Consider the following 27,205-nt stretch of genomic DNA (forward strand, 5'->3'; position numbering starts at 1 on the left):
CGTAGTGTACACGTTTAGGTACGGTTACTCAAACCTTAATAAGGGTACATTTCATTTGTATATAACAAGCTAAGTTCGATCTAACGGTTGAAATATATTAGCTTAAGTCTAATCAGGTTTTCATCTAACGGTGAATATTGAATGCTTTGTCACCAAGGTAACTTAGATTGCAAACCCTGATTTGAAAACTATATAAGGGAGAACTCTAGCAACTGGGGAATCTAATCCCCACACCTCATGTGTGATACTAGTTGCATAAGCTAGAGTCGATTCTCCTTTAACCTTAGGTTTTTCACGAACCATGTAGGTTGACGACTTAAATACTTCATTGGGATTGTGAAGCCAGACCCAACTATTTTATTTGTAGTTGCGTGTTCTAATCTTACTTATACTATCGTGATTGAGTATTATCTTTGCTAAGATTTACTTGAGATTTATCTCCGATAGGTAAGATTAAAAGTAGTCACAAACATCTTCGTCTCATCGTTTATGATTCCACAATATCTTGTTTCGCTACCATATTATTGTGAGGTGATTGATAATACTAGGTTGTTCTTCGGGAATATAAGTCCGGTTTATCAATTGGTTCCTGCGTACCTTGATTTATCAAAAGACGGAACAAAACTCGTAGGTATTTCTGTGGGAGACAAATTTATCTATTCCGATAGAATTATTTGTGTGAGACAGATTTGTTTATCAAGTCTTCGACTTTGGGTCGTAACAACTCTTGGTTGTGGGTGAGATTAGCTAAGGGAATCAAGTGTGTAGAATCCTGCTGGAGTTCAGAGACGTAAGGAGCGCAACTGTACCTTGATCAGTGTGAGATTGATTAGGGCTCAACTACATTCCAGTCTGAAGTTCATTGGTAGTAGGCTAGTGTCTGTAGCGGCTTAATACATTGTGGTGTTCAAAGATGGACTAGGTCCCGGGGTTTTTCTGCATTTGCGGTTTTCCTCGTTAACAAAATTCTGGTGTCTGCGCTATTTCTTTTCCGCATTATATTTTGTTATATAATAGAAATATCACAGGTTGTGCGTTATTATCAATCAATTAGATAATCCGACCTTTGGTTGTTGATATAAATTGATTGCCACTCGAACATTGATATTTGGTAATGTTCAAGTTATTTCTCTTATTCAATCGGGCTCGCAAATTCCTATTTGCTGATTGCAGATTGATTTGAGAAATTGAGATATAAACTCTTTGATATACTTTTCTCTAGATTGAGTCTAACTGTCTAATTGATTCTCTTGAAAGTATATTGGAGTTTGTCTATTCAGATTTCCGAACTAAATATTGGGTGTGCTTGTTAGACCCCCGCTTTTTCACTATTATTTCAACTAATCACGTCGATCCTAGCCTGCAGGCAGCGTCCGCAATTGCTAGCTGAAGTAGGCTAGATGAGCGGATTGTTTATATAAGAAATTGAACCCAGACTGTTTGTGGCAGTCTTAAAAAGATCACGGTCGTACGTCTTAGCAGGACGATTCAGCAAGCTTGGCCTCCTCCTGGCGCGATCAAACAATCTTCACGATAAACACCGAAGGCCCTATGTTCTTTCAGCCAATCAGAACCATCCTAACCCACAGACGGCTCTCGTAACTGCTAGACAAAGTTGGCTAGTCGAGTGGCTCGAGCGGCACCTCATTGGTCGCCCATGGCAGTCTTAAATCAATCACGTCCGTCCAACTTGGCCGATCGAATTGACCGTCTTAGATTCAAGTTTGGGCGACCAATGAGGTGTCATTATGCTCATCGGAGACTCGTCTTTGGCCTTGACCAATCACATCACTTCTAGCCTACCTGATCCACTCTGAATCATTGGCCAAAGTAGGCTAGTCACGCTGCTTATAAATGTCTTAAATAAATTCAACGATAATCAACAACTGCTGCAAATCATCTCAACCATCCAACTTGGCTAGCTGATTTAACCAATTTTAGATTTAATTTGGGTCGACCAATGAGATGTCATAATGGTTACCAACCATCCTTCTCCTTTGAGGACCGACCACCTCATCTCTAACCTACACAGACAACTTCTGGCAGCTGCTTAAAGATGGACGGTCACGCTACTTTTAAGACCGTGAATTCCGCGACTAACTAAAACGGGCTCTATACAACGACGGTTCATATGCACCGATTATTTTGAGTTGTTTGCTTAAAAGCGATGTTTTACATGCATCGATTACAAACGATATTTTATAAATATCGATTTCACAAATAATTTGATTATTTAACCTAAAAGCATCGTATGCTACTTTTTGCGCAAGTCTCGCGACTTGACTTGTCACATATGACCACTAGCCGCCCAGCTTGCACGTGATTGGTCAAAATAATTAGGTCTTGCAAGCAAGACCCACTTAAAAACTACCATGTAGGTCTTATTCCATTCTTCATGTAACTTGCTCCATATTTTCTACAAAAATACTCGAGACATCAAACATGTCACAAAACTTGGGGATGTTCATCGGGGTGTTGGTCTGGAGGTTTACAGTATGCGGTGTGCAATACACCCATTATGAGAATGTGACAGGAAGAGCGAACAGTTAACGAGTGAAGGACTGGTGGATATGCAACCGTCTAGTCTTCCTCCATGATAGGGACACGGTTTCGTCATTTTCACACGATCTCCACCTTCTCACTCATTCACAACTTCCACTTCCTATGAGATCAGGGTGTACATGCATGGTTACATATAAATAGGTTCTCTAACTTATTTCTGGAGGGTAATCGTCATCGTCAACACGCAAGTATCCAGAACACACATAGAACACACTTCTTACAACCTTCAAGCAGGCTCTATTTTCTGATACACCTTCACCTCTCACACAGTCTATTACTCTGATCTCAACACCTTCTATGCTTCCCTCCCTGAGTAACGGTGGTTAAACTTTGATTGCACCTAGTTTGTTTATGCTTGATAATCTTCTCTTCTGATATAAGATTCAATCAAACTAGATCGAAGTTTCGACAGGGATCTTTATACTGTTGTTAGTGCTAAAGACGATCTTGTGATAATCCATTGTTAACATACTCCGTTGTGTGCGTGATTGATCACAAGAGATTCAAGTTGTTGTGTGCAGGTGTTTATTGAAGATCTAAGAAGATTTGAAGAAAAAGATGATATTGAAGATTTCTGATTTGGGGTTCATAATCTTTGGTGTGCACAATACTTGTTTCGGTATAACAGGATCCAACTGTAATCGGTTTATCCTTGTGGTAGATCGATTAGTTGTGTAGATCGGCATCAATACAATTCTTTGTGATTAAAAGTATTGATTGCAAAATCTTCACAATTACCTTTGGTGATTGAACATAAGATAGATCTAAGAACCTGGCAAAGGAGTTTATGTTAAGATAAACAGAAGAGCCTTTGTATGACTCACATAACTTGGTTGAATAGAGTTGATACCAAACAGATTTATTGTTTATTTACTGTTTGGAATACGAACCAAAGGAATTGTTCCAAGTACGTGACTTATTCATAAGTTGGAGGCGTGGGAATACAGACGGAACTAGGTGAACTATAGGTTTAGTTGCTTGGTCTCAACTATACGAAGTTGGTGTAATTTTGTGTAGCGGATTAATACTGAGAGTATTCAATTATGGACAAGGTCCCGGGGTTTTCCTGCATTTGCGGTTTCCTCATTAACAAAATCTTGTTGTGTCATTTACTTTATATATCCACATTATAATTGTTTTATTATAATTAAAGTAAATTACACAAACGTTAATTCCTATTTACTTGATAAGCAATCCTATTGTGTTTAGTTAAGTCCGAACCTTTTTATCAAGTAAACATACTTCGTTGTTGTATTGTCTCGATCTCGTTCTCGTATCCATAGACGATTACATGAAGTGTGAACCGATTAGTTGCATTGTCTCGACTCAGTCGATAGAAAATCACTTACGGAGAAAGGACTTATAGGTAGGAAATTTTTTAGCTTGAGGTATATTTGGGAACCCTCGCCTTTTCGTATACCCCCGCTTTTTGAATCTTCCCCTAACAAATAAGCCTATTTGGTTTCCCTTTAGATCAAAGATCAAGGCTTGGACAAAGCTGGCAAACCTCAAAAATATGAAACACTTACACTCAGTTAACACTCAGTTAACTGAGAAACCTGGATTCTTAACCACCTCTCAAGAACAATCTTGAACTAATTAATTAAGAATAGCTTTCAGATATCTATCTTGAGGAATGATAAAGTCTGAGATGACGAGAACTTTGTGATTTCTATCTATTTTTCCTGAAAGGGATTACGATAACCTTGATAAAGAAAATGCAAGATCATGATACACGAGCTATCAAGGTAAAGATTGCCCGACCTGGATTCACGAGTCCGTAAGTGAAGTCTTTAATTCGTAGACCTAATTATGTTTCTCAGAGGTGTTGATGGGTAAAATGGTTAAGTGGAAAGTTGTAGAGTAGGGAGATCCTTGATTAAGCAAATCGTTTAAAACCTTAAACAAATGTACTGCACAGGAGTACTTGAATTCGAGAAGTCAATCTGTAAGTGTTAGAGCACTGCTCGGTCGAAATCGCAAGCGTTGCTCTCTCAAGCTTGTTTGTCAATGTTAGTGATCAAAACTATAAGTCTTGATTTCTAATCTACTTATAGTGATGTCTCGGACTAGGATCGATTGTGTAGTTGAGCATTAGAATTCACGACGTTCATCAATTAAGACGAAGAACTACTAAGGAGAGCTTGTGGAACTTCATCAACAAAAGGTATGTGGAGATTAAAACTCATCTATCACTTGCAAAGTCTATTTCTACTCTATCTCTATATTGAGACAAAAGTCGTATTACGATATAGTTGTCGATTATACACATTTGAGATTTCGAGCTGAGTTTAACTCGCTTACATATTTTTCGAAATATGTGTTGGTAATCTTTCGCTTCAACCAAGTTCATCTTATATTCTTGACGAAAGTCAAAAGATGATCATGTGAAAATCGTCTAGTAACATCTGACATGGTTTGTGTAATACAATCATTTGGTGTAAACTTGGAATGTTTCGTTATGATTATTTCAATAACTTGAAAATTTCTTTGATGCTAATAGTGTGTGAAAACGGCTATTGTCATCCTCTAAGAAAGTTTCAATGATTGAAATAGAGTTTAGAATACTTAACCATCAATGGATTATAAACATATTGTGCATTCTTGCATGTATGTGATCCATTACCGGAACTAAAGTATGCATACACGTATGCGTACTTGTAGTTGTGAAATTCTGTATACCAAGTACACATACCGGTACGCGTACTTGCATAAGGTATAGGTCTGGGAATTTCTGTTGGGTTTTGGAAGTGTTTAAGTATGCGTACCCGTTCGCATACTGGCGAACCAAAACTCAGACCGGCTACTTAGGTATGCGTTCCCGTATGCATACTTGAGTGGTTAAAGTTCTAAAATCGGTTGCTCATGAACTAATACATTTATATATTAAGGAATGCATTCTTTGCAAACCGTGGTGTAATGTTCATGAATTGATTCGAGTGAATCAAACCAATTTTTCTTCAATTGTGTTCTTGTATACTTTTATGAGAATATAGCAATTGAACAACTCTTTAACTAGTTTCATTTGAGTCTTTTCAACTAGTTATGGTTAAGATGAATAAGGTTGATATGAGAGTGTTCATATAGCTAACCTTGGTTAAATACTGTTGAGCCAACATGGTGTACACGTTTAGGTACGGTTACTTAAACCTAAATGAGGGTACATCTAATTTGTGTATAACAAGCTAAGTTCGATCTAAAGGTTGAAAGATATTAGCTTGAATCTAATCAGGTTATCATCTAACGGTGAATATTGAATCCTTTGTTATCAAGGTAACTTAGATTGCAAACCCTGATTTGAAAACAATATAACGGAGAACTCTAGCAACTGGGGAATCTAATCCCCACACCTCATGTGTGATACTAGTTGCATAAGCTAGAGCCGATTCTCCTTTAACCTTAGGTTTTTCATGAAACCCGTAGGTTAACGACTTAAAGACTTCATTGGGATTGTGTATCCAGACCCAACTATTTTCTCTGTAGTTGTGTGTTCTGATCTTTCCTTGTGCTATCGTATTGAGTACTATCTTCTCTAAGATTTCCTCGAGATTGATTCTCCGATAGGCAAGATAAAAAGTAGTCACGAACATCTTCGTCTCATCGTTTGTGATTCTACAATATCTTGTTTCGCTACCGTACGATTAAGATTATTATGAGGTGATTGATAATACTAGTCTGTTCTTCGGGAATATAAGTATGGTTTATCAATTGGTTCTTGTGCACCTTGATTTATCAAAAGACGGAACAAAACTCATGGGTATTTCTGTGGGAGACATATTTATCTATTCCAATAGACTTTTCTGTGTGAGATAGATTTGTTTATGAAGTCTCCGACTTTGGGTCGTAGAAACTCTTGGTTGTGGGTGAGATCAGCTAAGGGAATCAAGTGTATAGTATCCTGCTGGGATCAGAGATGTAAGGAGCACGACTGTACCTTGAATCAGTGTGAGATTGATTAGGGTTCAACTACATTCCAGTCAGATGTTCATTGGTAGTAGGCTAGTGTCTGTAGCGGCTTAATACAGCGTGGTGTTCAAAGATGGACTAGGTCCCGGGGTTTTTCTGCATTTGTGGTTTCCTCGTTAACAAAATTCTGGTGTCTGTGTTATTTCTTTTCCGCATTATATTTTGTTATATAATTGAAATATCACAGGTTGTGCGTTGAGATCAATCAATTAGATAATTCAACCTTTGGTTGTTGATATAAATTGATTGACACTTGAACACTGGTCTTTGGTACCGTTTAAGTCATTTCTCTTATATTCAATCGGGCTCGTGAATTCCTATTTGCTGATTGCAGATTGAATTAAGAGATAGAGATATAAAACTCTTTGATATACTTTTATCTAGATTGAGTCTGACTGTCTAGTTGATTCTCTTAAAAGTATATTAGAGTTTGTCTATTCAGATTGCCAAACGAAATATTGGGTGTGGTTGTTAGACCCCTGCTTTTTCAGTAAGACTTCGGCCTAAACCAAGAAAATGGTCATTCCAGAGTCAAGTTCGGTCACAAAGAGGGATGAAGTCGATCTGTAAGAGGGAAGCTGGAAATGTCAAGATCAATGGTAATTGATGGATTGTGGATGTGTCGAATTATTTGTGTTATATCGAGAGAAAGGCTTCTGTGTGTTTGATAATGGTAGTCATAAATTGGATTATGATAAGTTCTGATTCTCAAGTGCTAGTTTGATGAACCTATTTATTGCAGAAGTAGTTAATACATTGATCTCCAGTAAGTGGTGACAGTTGAAGAGGCGTGGAAGAGTAGGGAAGTGGGAAATCGTGGTTGAACCAGTTCCGCATTGCATGGGAGATTTGGTTGATTGTACATCCACTACTTCAACTGCCAGCATGACTTACTCAAATTTCCAATCGTGGATGTATTGTTATATTACACGTGTTATAAGCCGCTAGACCAAAACCCTAATGAATATCCCCCCAAGTGACATGATTGATGTCTCATGTGAAGTCAGCTTTACAGACGAGTATTTAGTTGGTCAATTGTTGACTTGGCTAGACCATGAGTCTTAGATTTGATGAGTTGAGTATAATTTCTCATTGACTCATTATGATGGATTAAGTATAAGGTGTCAATGATGCTTAGCTGTTGAGTCTGATGAATCATTGATGATTATAATGTATCATCGTGCCAGCTGAGGCAGCAGTGGTGATAGAGCATTGCTCGGTTGAACCCGCCAAGCGTTGGTATGTCAAGGTTTGTTGTCATATTTTAGTATCAAAACTCAAGAGTAACTTGACCAGAACTACTGGAGTCAACTTCGTTAGGTTAGACTATGAAGTCTAGAGATGTTGAGACGTACAAGTATTATTCTGAAGACCTGAAAACTCTGAAGGCGTATCTACATCAGCGAAGACATTATCCTTCTACTTTTGGTTAGTAATACAAGATTTGACTTGTTTCCATTTCTATATATTTACTTTCAAGTCGTTTAGATTGAAAACATAACATGCTAAATTATATAAATGAAACTCTAGTATTAGAGACTTGATCATCTTATTATGATCAAAGTGTCAAGAAAGAATATACAAGTTGTTTTAAAACTTAAGTATAATAATTTAGGAAGTATAATATTCTTATCTTTTGAACTTCGTAATTGCGACATAGACAATCTTTGTAACTTGTTACTAGATTGTGTAATGAACTTAGGATTGATTTCATGCCTAGAAAACTATGTTTGATTACATGAGTTTAAGGAAGTAGACTTACGAACTTGTTTCCTAGTTAAAAAAAATCAATATGATTGGTGGTCCAGTTTTCATTGAGGATCTAAAGAAGGACCAATCCCTACTTATGTTTGGGAATTATAGTGGAACCGATCCCTACCTAGATTGAGTCATGGTAGAACCGATCCCCATATGTAAAAATGATTTTTCTAGTCACGTATATTTTAGAGTTTGTGTGATTTTGGAAATTGGGTTTGCTAAATAGGAAAGTTCAAGATGTCGACATAATGAGTAATTTGAACATGTGCATAAATCTTCTATTTTATTGTTCAAAGATATTCCTTCATACTCAAGATGAGATCCCAAACCGAAGTGTTTGAGAATATTTTGTTAAAATATTCGAATGTATATGTTTTGGTTTTCTAGCAAATAATATATATATATATATATAGTATCTTGTATGCTAGCTAATATTGAGTTGTATCCATGAGGGATTTCAGTTATATAGTTGGATATTGGTTGGAATTAGACAAAACCGAAATTAGGTGCTTCATTGTATATCTTGAGAATATTACGGGTATGGAAATTACTTGGTGTCCAAACTACCTTGCTCCGTAAATAGTGATTTTTGTTCTTCTTACAAACTTATCCTGAGGAAGGCACTTCATCTTTGTAGTCATTGTTGTAGCCGACTAATAATATTATTCGTAATACTATCTTGGAGGGGAGAGTAACCTAATTAGGTGAAATATCTTACGTCTGCTAGTTTAAAGACTTCTTTGGGATCAAGAAGCGTATACTAGTACCGTTTGTGGGAAACTAGAATTGCATTGTTATTTTAGTTTTCGATTATTGATTTGATTGAATAACGGTTGTTAACTCTTGATTGCACCTAGTTTGATTATTATTGAGAGCCTTCTCTTCTGACATAAGGTCACTCAAACTAGATCAAGAGATTAGTGGTAGTTCAGAACTTTCTTTAGATCTGACGTTGACATGTGATCATCCATTTTAAGCAGACTTCGTTCTGTATGTGATCGATCATAATTTGGAGTCAAGTTTGGTTGTGAAGGTACAAAAGAAGATTAAATATTTGAAGACAATAAGATTTCTTATTGGTTTCGTATCTTTTTGATTTGCTTCGTGCACAAACTTGATCGGCTGGGATCCGACTAGATCTGGTTTATCTTTGATAGACTTGTTATTATTAGTCATATTAGATCGATAAATTATTATTTGGTAGTATTCTTCAGTATCTGAATCTGATAGTTTGCATACCTAGATATGATTGTTAATAAAGATCTTGGTAGATCTTACCCAACAAAGGAGTTTATTAGATTAAATGGAAGAGCCTTTGCGAAATCAACTAGGATATCTCTGATTAACTTCTTGAGATAAGAAGAGTGGTTACCAAACAGATTAGTCCTTTACTATTTGGAATACGATCAAAAGGATTTAAGTGCTTGAAGTCTTCACAACGGCTGAAGCAACTTAAGATAGTGAGCTTTATCTAATGATTCACGTGCGTTGGCCAGATTGGTTGTAGGTGCAAGGATACCGAGGGAACTAGGTAACTAGGTATATCTTACTTGGTCTCAACTATACAAAGTTGGTAGTGTTCCGGTTAATTTTGAGAATATCCAAAATTGGACTAGGTCCCGAAGTTTTTCTATATTTGCGGTTTACTCGATAACAAAATATTGTTGTGTGATTTTACTTTACTTTCTGCATTATAATTGTTTAAGTTATAATTAAAGTGATTGAACTTTTATATTAATCCAGACACTTGGGTTGATCCCTGTAGTTTAAGGTTCGGTTTATAAACACTATCAACTTCGTATAGTTGAGACCAAGTAAACTACCCCTAGTTACCTAGTTCCCTTAGTATCCCTGCGCCTACAACCAATATGGGAAATACACGTGAATCCTAAGATAGAGCCATTATATTAAGTTGCTTCAGCCGTTGTGAAGACTTCAAGCACTCAACTGCTTTTGATCGTCTTCCAAACAGTAAAGCACTAATCTATTCAGTAACCACTTTTTTTATCCCAAGAAGTTAATCAGAGTTATTCTAGTTGAGTTCACAAAGGCTCTCCCTTTTAATTTAATAAACTCCTTTGTTGGGTAAGATCTACCAAGATCTAGATTAACAATCAGATCTAGGTATACAAATTATCATATTTGGATACTGAAGAATACAACCAAATGATAGTTTCCCAATCTAATACGAATAGCAATTACAAGTATATAAAAGATAAACCATATCTAGTCAGATCCCAGACGATAAAGTTTGTGCACAAAGCAAATCACAAAGATACGAAACCAATAAGATATCCTATTGTCCTCAAATCTTCAATCTTCTTTTGTACCCGCACAACCAAACTTTATTCCAACTTATGATCGATACCGCACAAAACGGAGTCTGTTAACAATGGATGACCACAAGTCAACATCATATCTAAAGACATTTCTTAACTACCGCTATCTCTTGATTTAGTTTGAGTGACCTTATGCCAATAAGAGAAAGCTCTCAAGAATAATCAAATTAGGTGCAATAGAGTTAACGACCGTTTGTCAATCAAATCAATAATCGAATACTAAAATAGTGCCATTATAATTATCCACCAACGGTCTTTATACCAAAGAAGTCTTTGAACTAGCGGACGTAAGAGGTTGCGCCTAATTAGGTTATTCTCCTCTCCAAGCTAATATTACGAATAATACTATTACAATCGGCTACAACATTGACTATAAAGATGAAGAGCCTACCTCGGGATAAGTTTATAAGAAGAATAAAAATTACTATTACCAAGGTAGTTCGGACACCAAGGAATTTCCATAGACAAAAATATTCTCAAGATATGTAATAAAACACCTAATTCGGTTTTTTCTAACTCCATCCAATATCCAACTGTATAACCAAAATCCCTCATGGACACAACTCAATATTATCTAGTATATAAAATACTTAACTAAAATATCTTCCAGAGATATGTTTTGCTTGCTAGACAAAACATATACATTCGAATATCTTAACATAAGATTCTTCAATATTTCGGTTTGGGATCTCACCTTGAGTATCAAGAAATATCTTTGAACATTCAATAAATAAGATTTCATCTCATGTTAAAGTTACTCATATATTGATATTTTGAACTTTCCGTTTTAGAACACCCAAATTCCAAAATTACACAAACCCTAAAGTGCACGTGACTCGAGAAATCGGTTTTGAATATTGGGATTGGTTTCTACAATGACTCACAACATAAGTAAGGATCGGTTCTACCTTGATTCCCTATATAGATAGGGATCGGTTCTATCTTAATTTCCAACATAAGTTAGGATCGGTTCTACCTTGATTCCCTATATAGGTTAGGATCGGTCCAACCATAGATCTTCATGAAAACCAGACCATCAATACTATTGATTTCTTTCAAATAAGAAACAAGTTCGTAAGTCTACTTTCTTAAAATCATGTAATTAAACATAGTCTTCTAGGCATGAAATCAACTCTAAGTTCACTATACAATCTAGTAATGAGTTACAAAGATTTGATTGATGACGTAATTACGATGTTCAAGAAATAAGCATTATACGTCGTAATATAATATACCAATATAAAGTATTCACAACTATTGATATATTCTTCCTTGACACTTTGATTATAATAAGATGATCAAGTTTCTAACACTAGAGTTTCATGTATATAACTTCGCATGTAACGTTTCCAATCAGAAACGACTTGAAACCAACGATGTAGAAACTGAAGCAAGTCAAGTCATATATTACTAACCTCAGGTGGAAGGATGATGTCTTTTGTGATGTGGATACGTCTTCGGATTCTTCATGAGTAATAATTATACGTCTCAACATTTATAGACTTCCTAGTCTAACCTAATGAAGTTGACTCTAGTAATCTAATTAAGCGAATTATGAGTTTTGATACTAAAATATGACAACCAACATTGACATACCAACATTTGGCGGGTTCAACTGAGCAGTGCTGTAACATATATTGAATCATCAGGACTGCTTCTCTCATTTATTTGGCGCTGCCTAAAGACAAGTGTCATTGGGATGATTATGAGTTGTTTGCTTCTGTTGCACTGGTTCTGATGACCATTGAATTTTGATGCCCCTTCTTGGTATGAATGATGCGTCTGAGATCATTGTTATGAGATGTTGGTAGAGTTCTTGAGTAGTTCTTTTAAAGTCTGGTTCTCCTGCACTAGATAATGCATGGCATATACATACTCGTTTTGTCCGTGCAAGGCTTCCTTGAGCATGGCTGCCATATGGGTCGTCTCGTACGACTTGTTCAGGTTGACTATATCCTGTGCATTACGATATGCGACCTCTTCCTATGCCAGAGTAATGGCTTCTCCTTTGGCAATAACTGCTGATTTTGTTGATGCAATGGTTGCGGCTTCTGTTGCTGTGATGTCCGTATGGGCGGGGTTTTCTAGTAAGTTGTCATCGATGAGAATATCTATCTCAGATGATGGTGGGTCTGCTGCTAATTCTTTGATCCATGAAGATCTCTTGCATGACTCTGGTATGCGACTCCTCCTGGTACCAAATCACGATGTACGTTTTTCGGTTAAAGGGCTATTGTGGGTGGTGTCGTTTCTCCGGTATACTCTGCGGTTGTGCTCAGGTGGACAACTTTTGCTGTTATGATTGCTTTAGTCGCTTTGTCCGTTATCACATTCGTTGTTAATAATTCGTCCTCCGCTTTGGCTGCTGCTGCTCTAGCTTTCCTTTCTTGAATTGTTTTTTATTTGGTTACTTTCTCTCTGACTGCCTTTTCTGCCTCAGGTTTGTCTCTAGCTAGCCTTCATGCGGCTTTATTCTGGTTGTCTGGCGGTTTCTTAGCTTTTTTTCCTGCACCCTTGATCTTGTTTGAGTGTTGTGCTTTGAGGTATGCGGTACAACATCTTTTAATTTCCCCATCGCGTTTTACACGACCATGCAAGATCGAAGTGGACAAATCGAAAACTCCATGCTATTTTATAGGTGGTAAGCTAACAACAAAGAACCTTTTGAAGGAAATAAAAGCGTTTAATAGGGGGGAAACATAAAAAGCATTACTTTCGAATGACTTTTTTCTTAAAGCTCAAGTTTCATTGGGATTTGGTCCCTACTGGATACATAGAAACACATAAGTGAATTTGAAATTCATTATGACATACCTTTTTAGACACCTTTGTTTTATATTCCACTAGTCAGAACATATGTGCAACGTACATGCTTGAATTTGACTCATTCAACAATGTAAAATTTGAAAACAATGAAAAAATTCGCGTGAAATAGAAAAAAAATGTTTTTATTTGTACTCGTTACACAAATAATTCAAAAAGATATTCAGAGATATAAATTTCATAAATTTCTTGAGTATATTTTAAAAGATATTAAGGTTTTAAATTTTTTGATATATGTTTTAAACAATGGCATTTCTGTTAACATATAAGTATTTATTTAATATACATTTGTATCCTTTTGTTTTTATTGAATTTGTTTATGTGATATAATATGACTTAGTTATTTAAATGAGGGAAACTTAATCATTTAGGCGGTCTCCTACCAAAATTACCTCTTTCCCTTATATTAGTTATTATATTAAATGGTACTTTGATGAATGTCTTCCAATATGTAGCCAGTCAAATCTTTTACAGAACTGATTTTATGAAGACGAATATGATTCAGTGAAATGCTTTCTGTTTGCAATCTCTGTATCTCAAACATCCAACAGTAAATCGAGAAGAGGGTTCTAAAGAGAATCCCCCATCAGGCAAAGTACTATGGTAAGGGATTTCCTTTAGTTATCCCCTATTTGTAGCGAAATCCAACCACAATGGTCTTCTATGTAGCTTAAGTGTAGCGATATCCGTTAGCTATACTTAAAAGTTCACATCTGATGCGGGTTGTAGAGAAGTGAACTCACACGGATACTCAGTCTCCGTGTAAATTTCTACTTTACGGAAACTAAGTATCCTTTTGTTAGTTGAAACATACACTGAGCATCCGTGGTATTTTACACAGAAATTGAGTTTTCGCTTCTGGTTTTCACAATTTTACACTAAAACTTCTCTTTTTTACTCTTTTTTTTTACCAAAACTCTTTTTTTACGTATCATATCTTTCTTTTTTTCTCTTAATTATCTTTTAACATATACAAATATTTCATGGTAAAAAAATTAGGGGAAAAAAACGAAAACCGAGTTCCCGTTTTGCACTATAGTTTCCGTGCAGTATAGCTAAGGGAAATCCCTCACCATAGTACTTGGCCTCACTTTAACATCACAAATGTAAGACATTGATTTCAAAAACGAGAGAAGTCGCAGAGCTTCGAGGTTTGTGCTTGTGAAGTATATGATCCTGAGATTCTCAGTCCCCAATGCTATTTATGCAGCACACGTTGTCGTTTCTTGATAATACTCATGATCACCGTGAAGCAACATATATATCCTCACATCTTATTTAGATCTGGTGTATCTACCATTAAATCAAAAACAAAATTTATAGTGTTTTGGGAAATTGATAAACTGATGTTTATAAAAAAATTTGAAGGGAAAATAAATCTTTTGCCAATAGATCTCCCTGTTTATAGCGTCAAACTGTAACCGCTAAGCAGTACGGTCAAATAAATTCATTTGTATAAGTTTTGATAAAGTAATAAAACCATAAATCAACATGAATGTAAATTGATGACAATAATGTAAATGACAAGAAAGTAAATGACATAAGTGATTTACATGGTTTAGCTGAAGCCTGCATCTAGTGGTAGTGAATTTGAGTTCTTACTACTGATCGATTAGGTTACAGTGGGCATGAATCTTTGTGCAAGTAAAGGAAAATACTCTCACATACTATGCTCATCACTCTACTTCCTGTCTCTCCACTCCTAAAATTCCAACCGCTTCTCCAAAGATGAAGCCATCTATTTATAGAACTCTGTCTGGGGCCTGTCATACTCTTTTACTATCATCCAGACCGGGAACCGAAGGTCAGTATGTTGCAGCGTACGCCCTCGCTTAGTATTTTCCATTCCGCTAGATGTCAGCCACGTGAAAGATATGGTTGGGTGGAAGTTGGTGGAGCCAGTAAATGCCGAGTATGCAGAGTTGTGCGCGTGTAATAGATCTTTCTAGTCACATCAATGCATCGTGGTCACATCCTGTCCGTTCGTACGAAACTGCCTCGAAATACGAGAATGCATAATCAACCTTGCTTCCGTGCTTCGCATGTATAGAGATATAAATCGCTACCGACTTAAAGTTGTGCCACGTGTACGGTATATATATATATTTTGCACTTACACTTTTTTTTTTTGTTTTTTTGTTTTTTTAATTCCCAATTTTTGCATACTTGTTTAATACCAATTTGAAGGCTTTATTGTATCTCAGATGAAGAGGTACTTCATCCTTCCGCTTGTCATGCCAAACTTTCACTACTTTGCCATTAGTTATACTGAATTCATTCCCAACACGACCATTTCTCTTTTTGGATTGCTTCCAAATATCCTTTCCCTATAAATAAAAAGTACTCGTTTGACCATGTATCCATCTCATCTGTTTTAGTCTTGTGTTGTACGGCTTTCCTCTAGAGAGCTTTGAGAGCTCGTTTATGCACTTGGTACCTCTTTGTTGGTTAATTTCAAATTCCTTATCCCAAATCCATTTCTAAAACTTTAGAGCAGTTCCTATGGAATGAACAAACTTGGAGTTTGATCATTTTGCTCCCACTATGGATGAACAAACATGAAAAATGGATGTTCAAATAAATATATTTGTTGATTTGAACATCGAGACGGACACACCAGCACGTGCATGTGGTAGGGACGGGCGGGCTTGCTACCAACGCTAGCGTCCGAAGAAAAAACGCCAGCGTTTGTACGTCCAACGCGCGGCTTGACTTAAAGCGCCAGCGTCCCTAATAGAAACGCCAGCGTCTGTCCCAATGGCGCCAACGACTCAATCTGAACGGCTGAAAAAACTTGTGATCCAACGGCTACATTTTATGAATTCTATAAATACTCCTCATTTCAACTCCAAATTCACACATTCTACACATTCTTCACTCTCAAATCATCTACAAAAATGCCTCCCAGAGTTCGTGCTGTTAGATTCACTAAACAAGAGGATTTAGCTATTTGTAGAGCCTTTGTTTTTCACACACAAGATGCTGTCATGCGTAACGTAGTCGATTCAACGTTGACTTTCTGAGAGAAAGTGTACAGAATGTTCACCGCTGAAACTGGGAACATCCATGGGCGTGATTCTCATGGATTGCAGCATCGTTTTAGTGTAATTAGTATTAATGTATTGGAGTTCATGGATTTACTAATGGAGGATCACAAAAATAAGCTCAACGGTGAAGCCGAACATGAAGTGGAACCCAGAACTCTAGCGATGTGGCCAGTAACTCACCGCGGTCGTCCTTTCGACTTTCATGCTTGTTCCAACATTCTTAGGGTGCTCAACATATACAATCCCCTACTCTAGGAATTCCACCACCCGCCGAGAATTGACGCCTATGTAGTAGTTGTTTTAATCTAATGTATTTCTTTTATTTTCATGTATGATGTGGTGGTTGTTCAATGCAGTACATTTTTATTTATGATGGTGCAATTTTTAATCCAGGAAAAAAATAAATTACTGACGTGCAAATATGAAGATTAATCGCAATAACATAATAGCATAGTTAATCGATTTGTCATACAACTTCAATCAGCCCACTCCACCAAAAAACACCTGGGACATTACCAGAAATGCCTTACATATGTGTCTTCTTCAGAAAAAGTCCGCAAATGCATAAAAGTCTTGCAACCGGGCTTTGAGCATGCATTGATTCTCTGTGGACAATGTTTGTATTCGTGATCTCCACATCCACAATGTTTGCAGTGTAATAGCTCCTTCTTTAATTTGGCTTTAAGTTTGAAGTTTTTGCAGAGTGTAGCAATCTTTACTTCTTCTTCTTTTTTAATCTTCTTAGCATCATCTAGCATATGTGGTTCCTCTGGGCAATTGGGATCTTGACATTGCAAATACCCGAGCTTTTCCGGTTGTGATTCAATCACCATTATGATGCGTGAACAACCTTCCAGCGGACACTTTGAATACATACAAGGACATTGCATAAGATTGTGGTTATCCATGAAACATAATGGACAAACCTCTTTCGCTTCGACACATAATATTTGCTTCGCTTTTCCTTTAGAAAACATGGTGGATGTTGAGAAAAAAATCGGTTGGTTTGGTTCAGAATAAAACCTAGTGATGTATTTATAATAGAATATAAGCGTTGGTATTCAAACGGGCGGTTTTAGTAAAGTCGCCAGCGCTTTCACTTCAAACGCCAACGGAAAAATTTCCAACGCCTCCCTTTTCTTTCTCGACCTATAAATTTCATTCCTCCCTCTCCAAAATCACATCTTTTTTTTATTTTATTAAATCTCTCTCCCTCTTTGACAGAAATGTCTGTTAGAAATCGTGATCCCAAGTTTACTCAAGAAGAGGATATAACTCTATGCAAAGCATATTTCTTTCATAGGGTATTCACTGATGTTGTTATTTCTCATGACGGTTCTTTTTGGGAGAACGTTTTTTCAATGTTCGTCTCACTGACGGGAAACCCAGGAAACCGAAATGCTCGTCGATTGCGTGCTCGTTTTCATTCTATTAGCCTTGAAGTCCAACCATTTCTTGCTCTGGTAATGGAAATTGATCGAGAAAAGTTCGTCGGTGTTACTGAAGATGAAGTGATCCAAACAACTCTAGATAATTGGGAGGAAGCTCGTAGTAAACCTTTTCGTTACGAAGCGTGTTTTAGAATTCTAAAAGATGGTCCATCTCAAGCACATCGTTACTGCACTGGAATGCCGCTTCTGGTCTTTACAATGGAAGAAGATGTTGCTCTTGTTCGATGTTGGTTACATCGTATGATGAGACCAATGAACAATGACAAATTATGGGAAAGAGTATTGGGACATTTTGTAGCATCACGGAACGAAGCCATAAGAAACAGTAAGAGCCTAGAACTAAGAATTGCATTCATCACTAAGGAAGTCAAACATTATACAGAATTATTGTGGATGGTTCATCGTAGCAATTCTGGATTATCCAACGAAGAACTGGTGAGTATCTTACCTTTGTCCTCATCGGCTCAACTGCATCATAAAAATATCTGAACTTGTTATTTATCTGTTATACAGAAAACCATCGCTCAGACCAAGTTTATCGAAGAAGCGGAAGAGAGTTTAGGCATTTTGAATGCTATGAACTTTACAGAGAGAATGTCGCTGGATTTGATGTAATTTGATGTTTTTTTTGTGGTTTATTAAAATGTAATTTGATATTATTTGCAAGTTTAAATTGTAATAAATTTCACTTAATCTGAAGTGAAAATCTATTTTAAAATATAAACATTCTCATTCATTGATATTACTGCCAATTATTTTACAAGATATAAACTTAGACAATGATAAAAACTTCAATAAAAATCAAGTACAAGTTATGGCCTCCTGTTTATCTTCATTTGACATATTTTCCATTCAACGCGCTCTTTGACAGTTTCACCTTTGTTTTTGAATTTTTTGTTGTTAACTTTCAAAACTGGAGCTCTTCTTTGCCTTTTAACGGAACATTTTCTTGGAGCAACTTCTAAAGCTTGCACTTCCCTTTTACAATTTTCAATCTTTTTAAACTCCCACATATCTTAGAAACAACAGCTTCAAGTTTTGCATCGCAAAAAAGTGTGATCGCCTTTTCAGCCATTTTACAAGAGAAAATTCAAGTGAATTTTGGTGTGAGTGAATTGTTTGAAGATGGTGGTAATTTATAGAGGTAAAAAATGAATTTCGAATTTTAAAAAACTACTCGTTGGTGTCTGTAGCAAAAACGCCGACGTTTTATCTTAGGACGCCGTGTTGGTTCTTCTGACGCCAGCATTGGATCTGTCGACGCTAGCGTTTTTACCTGGATCGCACGCCTATTGATCTAACACCCAATGCTTTATCATAGTGGAAAACCTAGTTTGGTCATCCACCTGGCTCAACAAACAAATGGGCTTGTTCGTTCCAAACAAATGAGTTTGTTCATTCCCATAGGAATTGCTCTTAGGCCTACATAGTTTCTCCCAAACGGCCCAACATATTCTGAGCAGTGGACACCCCCACCCACATCCCCGTTAACAAAATTTCTCACCTAGATCAGTTTCTTCTAAACTGCAACTGGGGTTTGCTTAAAGATATCTACATTGTGTTAAACGCACGGTTGAGATCTTTTCTAATGAATGATCTGACGCTGCGTATTCAAGTGGATATTATCAAAGACAAAACTCCTGGTAAAAACGGTAATCATTCTCCGGAATACGTTTGTAAAGAACGCTCCGTATACCGTGCCCTCCACGCGCCTTGCAGGTAAAGACTTCATCCGGCGAAGAGGAGAGACCATAAAATCCATTCCGAAGGTACTTTTCTTTCACTGCGTACTCACTTTTTCTATTTGAATTGAATGAAATCGATTATGATTTTCGTGGAATTTCGTACGGTGTTTGGTTTTTACGTTAGGTTATTAAAGTGGAAAACCTTTCAAATTTAAAAAAACGAAAGAAATTGGTTGCGAATTTTGGATGACTTCGATTTTTAATGAGGTTTTTGGTTTAACATTTGCAGAATAATAAATACTTTGATGGGTTTAGAATTACTGAATAGAAAATATAGGTATCCTGCAAGTGGACGAAAACTATTGTCCGTTAAATGAAAATTTTGAGCTCAGTATTTGAAATTGTGTATATGAAGAAATGGGTTTTATTATGTCAATGAAGAACCATATATAAACTGGTCAAGGATAAAATTTGTGGGTTCTGGAGATCCGTTCATAAGTTACAATTAAACAAGTTTGAATTGTTGAAACCTAGCCTAACTATACTTGATTGACAAATAGCTAAACAAACTGTTGTTGGTAGAAAATAAGAAGAACCAAGTTCATGAGATTCGGAAGTTGGATGGACAGACAAATAATTAGGTTATTCTGAAGCTTACTGATTCAAAATATTCGGTTTTGCAGACATATGTCTAGCAAGTGAGGCTTATTGTTTTCTGCTGCTATGAAACATCTGCTTCTTATCTTAGGCATGTTGCTTCAGTGTTTTTTTTCAGTGGTTTGGAAGTGTAATATGACTTTTTACATGATTGAACATTCATACTTTCTGCATGTGTTTCTCGAAGAACCATTATCATGTATTTCATTGTTTGTGCTTTTATCTATCGTAGAATATTTTTACTTTTCTGACTTAGTTAACTATAGGAGTTAAGATTCATTATAGCAGTTTTGCTCAATCATTTCAGTGATATTGCTGTCACTTTCAGTAACTAGCTATTGGAAGTATATAATTCCTAGTCTTCTTCATTGCAGGTACTTTATCTTATTACACTGGCAGATGCATTATTACTAGGGATAATTATTGTTGTGAATTCTGCAAATGATGCTAACATTTTATCGTTCTTTGCAGCTTGAGCTTTTGGAAGAAAATGGACTTTTTCTTTAGAAGTCCAAAAGAAGAGTTTTTACCATCAGAGTGTCTCTTTAGTAATCAAGCCTTCCAGAAATGCCCCTTTTTGAGGAACATCAATGAACCCACTATCTTTTCCTTCTCCTCGCCTGTGAATTTCCCTATACCTGTAAGTTCCGCTATGGACTTGGGATTTCAAGGTTTCTCACCTGCCCTTTCATTGTGAGACCATTTTCTTTACTTTGTATGATATTTCACTACCCCTTGTTTTGCTTTAACCATACGTGGTGTCTATTTTTCGTTAGGTATGTGGAGTCAAAGGTCCAATTTTTGAAGATGGTCCAAACTTTGATACGGCATTTCGTCTTTTTCATGGTCGTGATGGAGTGGTTCCCCTCTCAGGAAGGTTCCTGGAGCCCGAATCGAAGTCTAATCCTGCACTCCAGTTTAATCCTTTGGCTGCAAAAGCAGCAACAATTACTCTCTCGGCCTTTGGACCTGGAGGGTCTTTTAGTTTTGGTCCCTTGGCTGAGAAGTTTAAGAAGCTGAAAAAGAAACCTACTACTCAGGTATAAGGTGTATAATTATGAATTTATTTTCAACTTTTATTTCTTCATTGGGCTTCTTGACACCCATAAATGCTTTCGATTGTGCAGGGGGGTCCTTCATCGCATGAGGCAATGAGCAATGACTGGTTGGATACAGGAAACTGCCCTATCGCCAAGTCCTATAGAGCCGTGCACAACGTCCTACCGTTAGTTGCAAAATATGTTCAACCTCCACCAGGCATGAAATTCAAGTGCCCACCAGCAATAGTTGCTGCTAGAGCAGCCTTGGCACGGACAGCTCTCGTGAAGAATCTTCGTCCACAACCCTTGCCATCGAAGATGATGGTGATTGCATTGATGGGGATGGCAGCTAATGTTCCTTTGGGAGTATGGAGAGAACATACCGTGAAATTCTCACTTTCGTGGTTCGTGGCAGTACATGCAGCTGTGCCTTTTATAGCCATGCTTAGGAAATCCGTCTTAATGCCAAAAACAGCCATGGCTATCACAATTGCAGCATCAATTTTGGGTCAGGTTATTGGTTCAAGGGCTGAACGGATCCGGATTAAAGCAGCAGTGGCAGCACAGTTAGGAGGACGGGTAGCAACAGTGGGAGCAGAGATTTGTAGTGCAGTTGATGATCAGTCCTCTAGTAATGTCAATACATATCTCATCAAAAGTGGTAATTGTGGCGTTGAGGGCAACGGAGTAAAATGGGTTTCCCTTCCTCTGCTCAAGACTGCTGGTGCTTAACTCACGCTGCTTGAGCTTTGTTACTGACTTTCGGTAAGTGTCCGAACAAGTTTAAGATATGATCATCTTATGCTGTACTCTAATGTTCAACTGAAAGACCCAGTCTAATTTAAAGGGACACTGAGACTATTATTCTCGGTGTTTGATAAAAAAAATGTAATTCTGTGGATTCTGGTGGGATGCTTCAAAAAAAAAAAATGCAGGGTCTAAAATAGCAAAAACTCCCTGGAGAGTAGGGAATAGCAAAACTCAGTTTGGGGCTTTAGATTTGGACTTTCGGGCAACGAAGAAGTTATCACCACTCAAGATTTGGGGAGAGCTATCTTATAAAAAGCTTCAAACGAAGTCTGTCTACTGGGGAAGAAAACTGAGCTTACAAGCTAGAAATTTATGCCGCGCAAGAAAGTAACTAATAATGCTGTATCATTTAACTACAGACAAAAATAAGTTCACAACAAAAAAGTCTAAAACATTAAAAGAGAAAAGATCATAAATAACTATGGACATCCTGACGAATCTTAATGTGGACAAGGCATATTCCACCAGAATGAGTTCATCAGTATTGCAGGAGAAAGATGCTCGTGCTAAGATGATATTGTCAAAATTCAGAAGCCTCCAACCCGCTGATTGGAAACTCCTCCATATCTTCCAGCAACACCACTACCACCATACATTGAAGAGGAACTTGTACCTGGACAGTCCTTTGCCCAATGGCCACTTTGATGACATTTGTAACACTCATCTGCAGCACCACGTCCACCGACATTATTTCCACCATCCCGTGCTCCGACAGTATTTACACTTGGACAATCTCTCGCAAAATGGCCACTTTGTCCACATTTGTAACAGTTACCACTACCACCTACAGCAGGTTGGGCCCTACTTCCATAACCATCTTCGATTGATTGTCCCTGTCTATTCATGACACTAGGGCAGTTATTCGAGTCATGGCCGCCACCACCACAGCTGGAGCAAGATATGTAAACTCCTGTACTTGGTATTCCCGAATTAAGTCCTACCGTACCAGGATTAATTGCACTATTATAACGATTTACATGGTGTCCCATTTGATTTGCAGGTAGTGCCCTCAAATCTTTACCAGTACTTGCATTACTTCTACTGCTCCCAATAGAAGGTGTAGTCAGCTGATCCATGTATCCCTTATCTTGGAATCCTTTACTAATCATTCCAGTTTCGCTACTACTCGCTGTCCCAGGAACTCCATTCGCATCTTCGACTAGGTGTCTATCTATCAAATCCAAAAGATGCCTAGACTCAGTTGAGAAATTCAACTTCTCAACTGCCACAATTGTTGATTTCACACGCTGCTGATCTTCAAATGTTTCCTGTTTCACTTTCAACTTGAAGATATACCTATTTAAGAGAACTCCCCTAGTAATATCCAAGAATTTCTCTTCGTCTTGTTCTTCATGCTTCAAGTAATACAATGCTTTTGCTGAGTGGCCCATGATTTTCTCACCAGTTTCTTGAAAAGCTGTTACCCAGGTATGACCAGTAAAATCTTGTATTTGGAGCTGAAGAATGTACCTGTAATCACACTCAGAAAACGACTTATCACATCTATCACATTTCCAACGGCCATCCCCATCATTAATGACCTTTTTGCTGCACTGACGATCCCCAACCAATTCAGGGCATGCTGTATAGCAAAAAATTTCAGTCTTAACGAAAGAAATTCTTGCCTGCACAGTGATCCAATCTGGCTTTTCTGATGTTCCAAGCTGCTCATCTTTGATTTGGGACAGAGTCTTACGCACGTCTAACCGCCCCGTACCCGAAGACTCCTTGGAAATTGAAATTGCTTGCATATTTCTTCCCTCCGAGTCAAACCACTGCTTTAACGTACGTGCTTCAGGGACGTCAGGCTCTATAAATAACTGGCTCGTAGAAAGCGTTCCCACTGATCTCCCATTAAACTGGTTCACCCTTCCAGCTTTTACCGCCAAAACAGGAAACCCTCCTTTTTCACGCATTTTCTGAAGCTCCTGCCCTTCTGCACTGCAGATGCTCCCCCATAAAGTTAATTCTACACTTCGACCGGACATATCTTTCAGCTGTAGGGTCTTTTTTTGTGTTTCACCATTTTTTGTCGTTATATTTTGAGTGGGGTTTATGGATGAAACCACACCGATTATATCCAGCATGGAATTGATTTCCATAGTTTCAATGTCACTTATACGTCGGAAATTGAACTGTTGCTTAGGTATAGTGTGATCATCCTCCGTACAAGGTTGTATAGTTGATGTGTTTTCTAAAGTGATCTCGTACTCATTTTGAAGACGATTGAAGTTCTTGGAAGCTGGTTTAAGTGATCCCCTCGATATCAAATACACTTTTCCAGCTTCAATCTGATCATAAAATAGATCTGCTACTGCATTGAAGCCTGTTACCTGTATTTCTCCACCTTCAGAATCAAGCAGATCAAATGAAAATACTTTTCCCTCACCCCTGGCATTGGTATAACGCCTCAGTTCCTTCTTTGATGTTACCCTGGCCCTAATTGTCCACCTGCTCAGATATGGATTCAGAGCCCTTATGGGGATTATTCTTGCAGGAGCTTCATTCTTAGCTACGGGCCCTCTGTTCGTGTACATCGATGGTGGTTGCTGGTGTGTTGGCTGCAATGGGCGAGAACTATTGTTGAAAGAACCTTGAGCTCTGCCTTCCATTTTGGAACTGTTTATGTTTCTGTTTTGATCCCCATAATTCCCAGCAAACGGTGCTGAACCAGAAAGGCTGAAACCCGGTTCTGGTTTAGGGTATCCAGGATGCCCAATAGTTGGACCACGTCCTCCGGAGTTGGAGTTGCTAGAAATCGAGTTGCCATAAGTTTGAGGACCTGAATCTGACCTAGGTTGGTGTAGAGGAGCTCTACCATTTAAATTTTGCCCAGCAGAGGTACCACCAGATAATGAAGCACCGCTATAGGACTGATGGTCTCCTGTTGTAATCCCTGGCTGGTCCATGGGCGTTCGAGACTGTGTAGTGGGACCGCCTGGAGCTTGCCCATATTGATACGGATTTCCTATTTTCTCACACTTCTCAACAATTACTTTCAAATCAATGATAATTATTATCCTGCAAATAGTGAACAAAATAAAATAATTAAAGATATATGCAATATCTATAAAAACACTACAAACGCTAGAGATGTAGAGTACCAACAAGTGGTGCAAGACAAAACAAGATTTCCTCATTGTACGTCTATGCATATTTTCATAATGACGAAATCAAGAGAGAGTCAGGCCTTATTTTAAAGATGAAGACAAACAAGCAAGTAAAAACCATTTTTATTTTTACTTTTTATAATTTTTCAAGAAAACCTATAGAGAGGTCATTTATTGATCAAGGAAAAGAAAACAGAAAACAACATTTTCTCAGACTTGCAATATGTTAACCAATTAGAAGAGACAACATTACAAAAGCAAAAAACCATAAGATATGATTCCCTACATAATACAAAAAAGACATTCTCTTCCTTTATGCAGCATTGAAGTTACAAATCCTAGTGTAAAATCGAAAACATTCAACATACAATAAACCATCTTTCCCAAATCACATGTCAGTCAAAATTGCTGTTCAAATAGCACTTTGCTCAACCAGCATACAAACAAGGAACGGAATTGTACATGCAAGAACCACTTTGCCCCCACAACCCTACTGGTTTGAGAATTCATCCCAGTCCTAGTGCAATCACTGCACGAACAACACGGTTGCTTGTTTTTTCGTGTTCCTCTAACTCTGAGATACCCATAACACACAACTACTCAAAAAATTTACCCCAGCTCTATTAGGCAACAAGAATTCGACAAATCCAAAACCAAATCTTGAACAATTTCAACTTAAGCTTAAAAGAGTTTTTATTTTTTCAATATCATTGGTCACTAGTATCCAAAGCTCAAAAATTTGACCTAATTCTTGTTCTAAGCAACAATTGATCAGATAAGCAATTAAAAAAAGAGGTTAAAAATACTCACTTTCGATTTTGAACAAGTTGGCCAACAAACTGAGACAACTCAACAATTGAATTTGTTTGTAACTGGCCACTATGAACTAATTCATTCTTCTGAGTAGCAAGCATTCCTTGTTGAGTATGCACTCCATCTGAAATCACCATTCTGTATCTTTCAGCATTAGTATTATTTGAGCTTATTAACTTGATATCTACTACTTGTACTATTGGTTTCAAATCATCTCCTTGAAATTGTGCACTACATATCATTGCTATTGCATTCTGAGTCAGATTTATCGCCATCTTTCAAAACCCTAAAAAAAAACCGAAAAAATATTCAAGATTTGACAGAAACCAAAATCAGATTCATAAGCAAAACAATAACAATTGAAAAAATGAACTTCATATAATCGGGGATTTTACTTACTAGTTGATGAATCGTTTCAGTTTTCGTTTTCTTCCGTTTAGTTTCGGCGATTGCAACTATTTAAAAGGGGATGATACAAGATCTGAAAAGACTGAAGATTTGGATAACGGAGAATAGCGATCTGGTATGAAGTACTGAAGAGCGAGCGAGCGAGAGATGCCTATACACTGAGAACCGCCATGATTTTAGAGGGAAAGTGTAAAAATCTAATTAGGTTTTTCAAGTTTTGAGTTTCGTGTCCATTATCTGCCGCGCATAATATGTTCGTTTGGCGATTCTACAATGCTTTTTGTTATACTCGAGTTATCTTGGCTATGTTCTACTGGATCGTTGATGTCTTTCAGTTTCTAACACGTGTTAAAATAGCTAAGATCGTGTACGTTGGTTTGAGACGGAGTACTGTAATATGATATATTGGTAGATATCCTTGAAATTTCCTTCTTTATGGATTTATTTTGGGTCCGTGGAGAGGCAAGCGGTGCTTCCTAAGGACGCTTCAGGCTCTTCTCCCGAAATCTTCTCCGGGAGAAATCACACCCGATTGCTAAAGTTGGGTACTAATATTAACGTATGAAGGTGGCAGGTAGTATTATTTTATTTTATTTTCCTTTTTGAAGCATGCGTTTTATATTAAACTAGTGTGTAACTCGTGCTACGTACCGGGCCGGTGGGAGTGTGTGGCGTGGCTTCGCCCCGCTTCCGTAGTCCACATGCATTGATTAGTAAATTTTTTCTTAATTAATAA

General features: G+C 37.4%; 2 protein-coding genes across 4 annotated transcripts; one reads left to right on the forward strand and one right to left on the reverse strand.

Annotated features, from left to right (window-relative positions):
• The first annotated feature begins 19,609 nt into the window (after positions 1-19,609).
• On the forward strand, positions 19,610-22,215 carry LOC113297578. 3 transcript variants are annotated; one of them, XM_026546090.1, is made up of 5 exons: positions 19,617-19,715; positions 20,596-20,662; positions 20,760-20,928; positions 21,065-21,328; positions 21,416-22,215. In XM_026546090.1, exons 3-5 carry the CDS (start codon positions 20,779-20,781, stop codon positions 22,058-22,060), a joined length of 1,059 nt encoding a protein of 352 aa, XP_026401875.1. In that variant the 5' UTR covers positions 19,617-19,715; positions 20,596-20,662; positions 20,760-20,778; the 3' UTR covers positions 22,061-22,215. The 3 variants fall into 3 exon arrangements, with proteins under 3 accessions (XP_026401874.1, XP_026401875.1, XP_026401876.1); XM_026546091.1 differs by having other exon boundaries at positions 20,617-20,662; XM_026546089.1 differs by lacking the exon at positions 20,596-20,662 and having other exon boundaries at positions 19,610-19,715.
• A 231-nt stretch (positions 22,216-22,446) lies between these two features.
• LOC113297577 (replication protein A 70 kDa DNA-binding subunit A-like) lies at positions 22,447-26,671 on the reverse strand. The gene is made up of 3 exons (XM_026546088.1): positions 26,461-26,671; positions 26,059-26,347; positions 22,447-25,159 (listed from the first exon to the last, which is right to left on the reverse strand). The coding sequence occupies exons 2-3, from the start codon at positions 26,334-26,336 to the stop codon at positions 22,666-22,668; spliced, it is 2,772 nt and encodes a 923-aa protein (XP_026401873.1). The 5' UTR covers positions 26,337-26,347; positions 26,461-26,671; the 3' UTR covers positions 22,447-22,665.
• Positions 26,672-27,205: the final 534 nt, after the last annotated feature.

This window comes from Papaver somniferum, chromosome 7 (genome assembly GCF_003573695.1).
Source record: "Papaver somniferum cultivar HN1 chromosome 7, ASM357369v1, whole genome shotgun sequence".
In the NCBI taxonomy this organism is placed as follows: domain Eukaryota; kingdom Viridiplantae; phylum Streptophyta; class Magnoliopsida; order Ranunculales; family Papaveraceae; genus Papaver; species Papaver somniferum.

Coding starts and splice junctions, on each gene's coding strand:
- LOC113297578 (XM_026546089.1), top strand. CDS start 20,779: ATGGACTTTTTCTTTAGAAGTCCAAAAGAAGAGTTTTTACCATCAGAG. Junction 20,929..21,064: donor CTGTGAATTTCCCTATACCT/GTAAGTTCCGCT, acceptor ATTTTTCGTTAG/GTATGTGGAGTCAAAGGTCC. Junction 21,329..21,415: donor AAAAGAAACCTACTACTCAG/GTATAAGGTGTA, acceptor TCGATTGTGCAG/GGGGGTCCTTCATCGCATGA.
- LOC113297577 (XM_026546088.1), bottom strand. CDS start 26,336: ATGGCGATAAATCTGACTCAGAATGCAATAGCAATGATATGTAGTGCA. Junction 25,160..26,058: donor CAACTTGTTCAAAATCGAAA/GTGAGTATTTTT, acceptor CACTATTTGCAG/GATAATAATTATCATTGATT.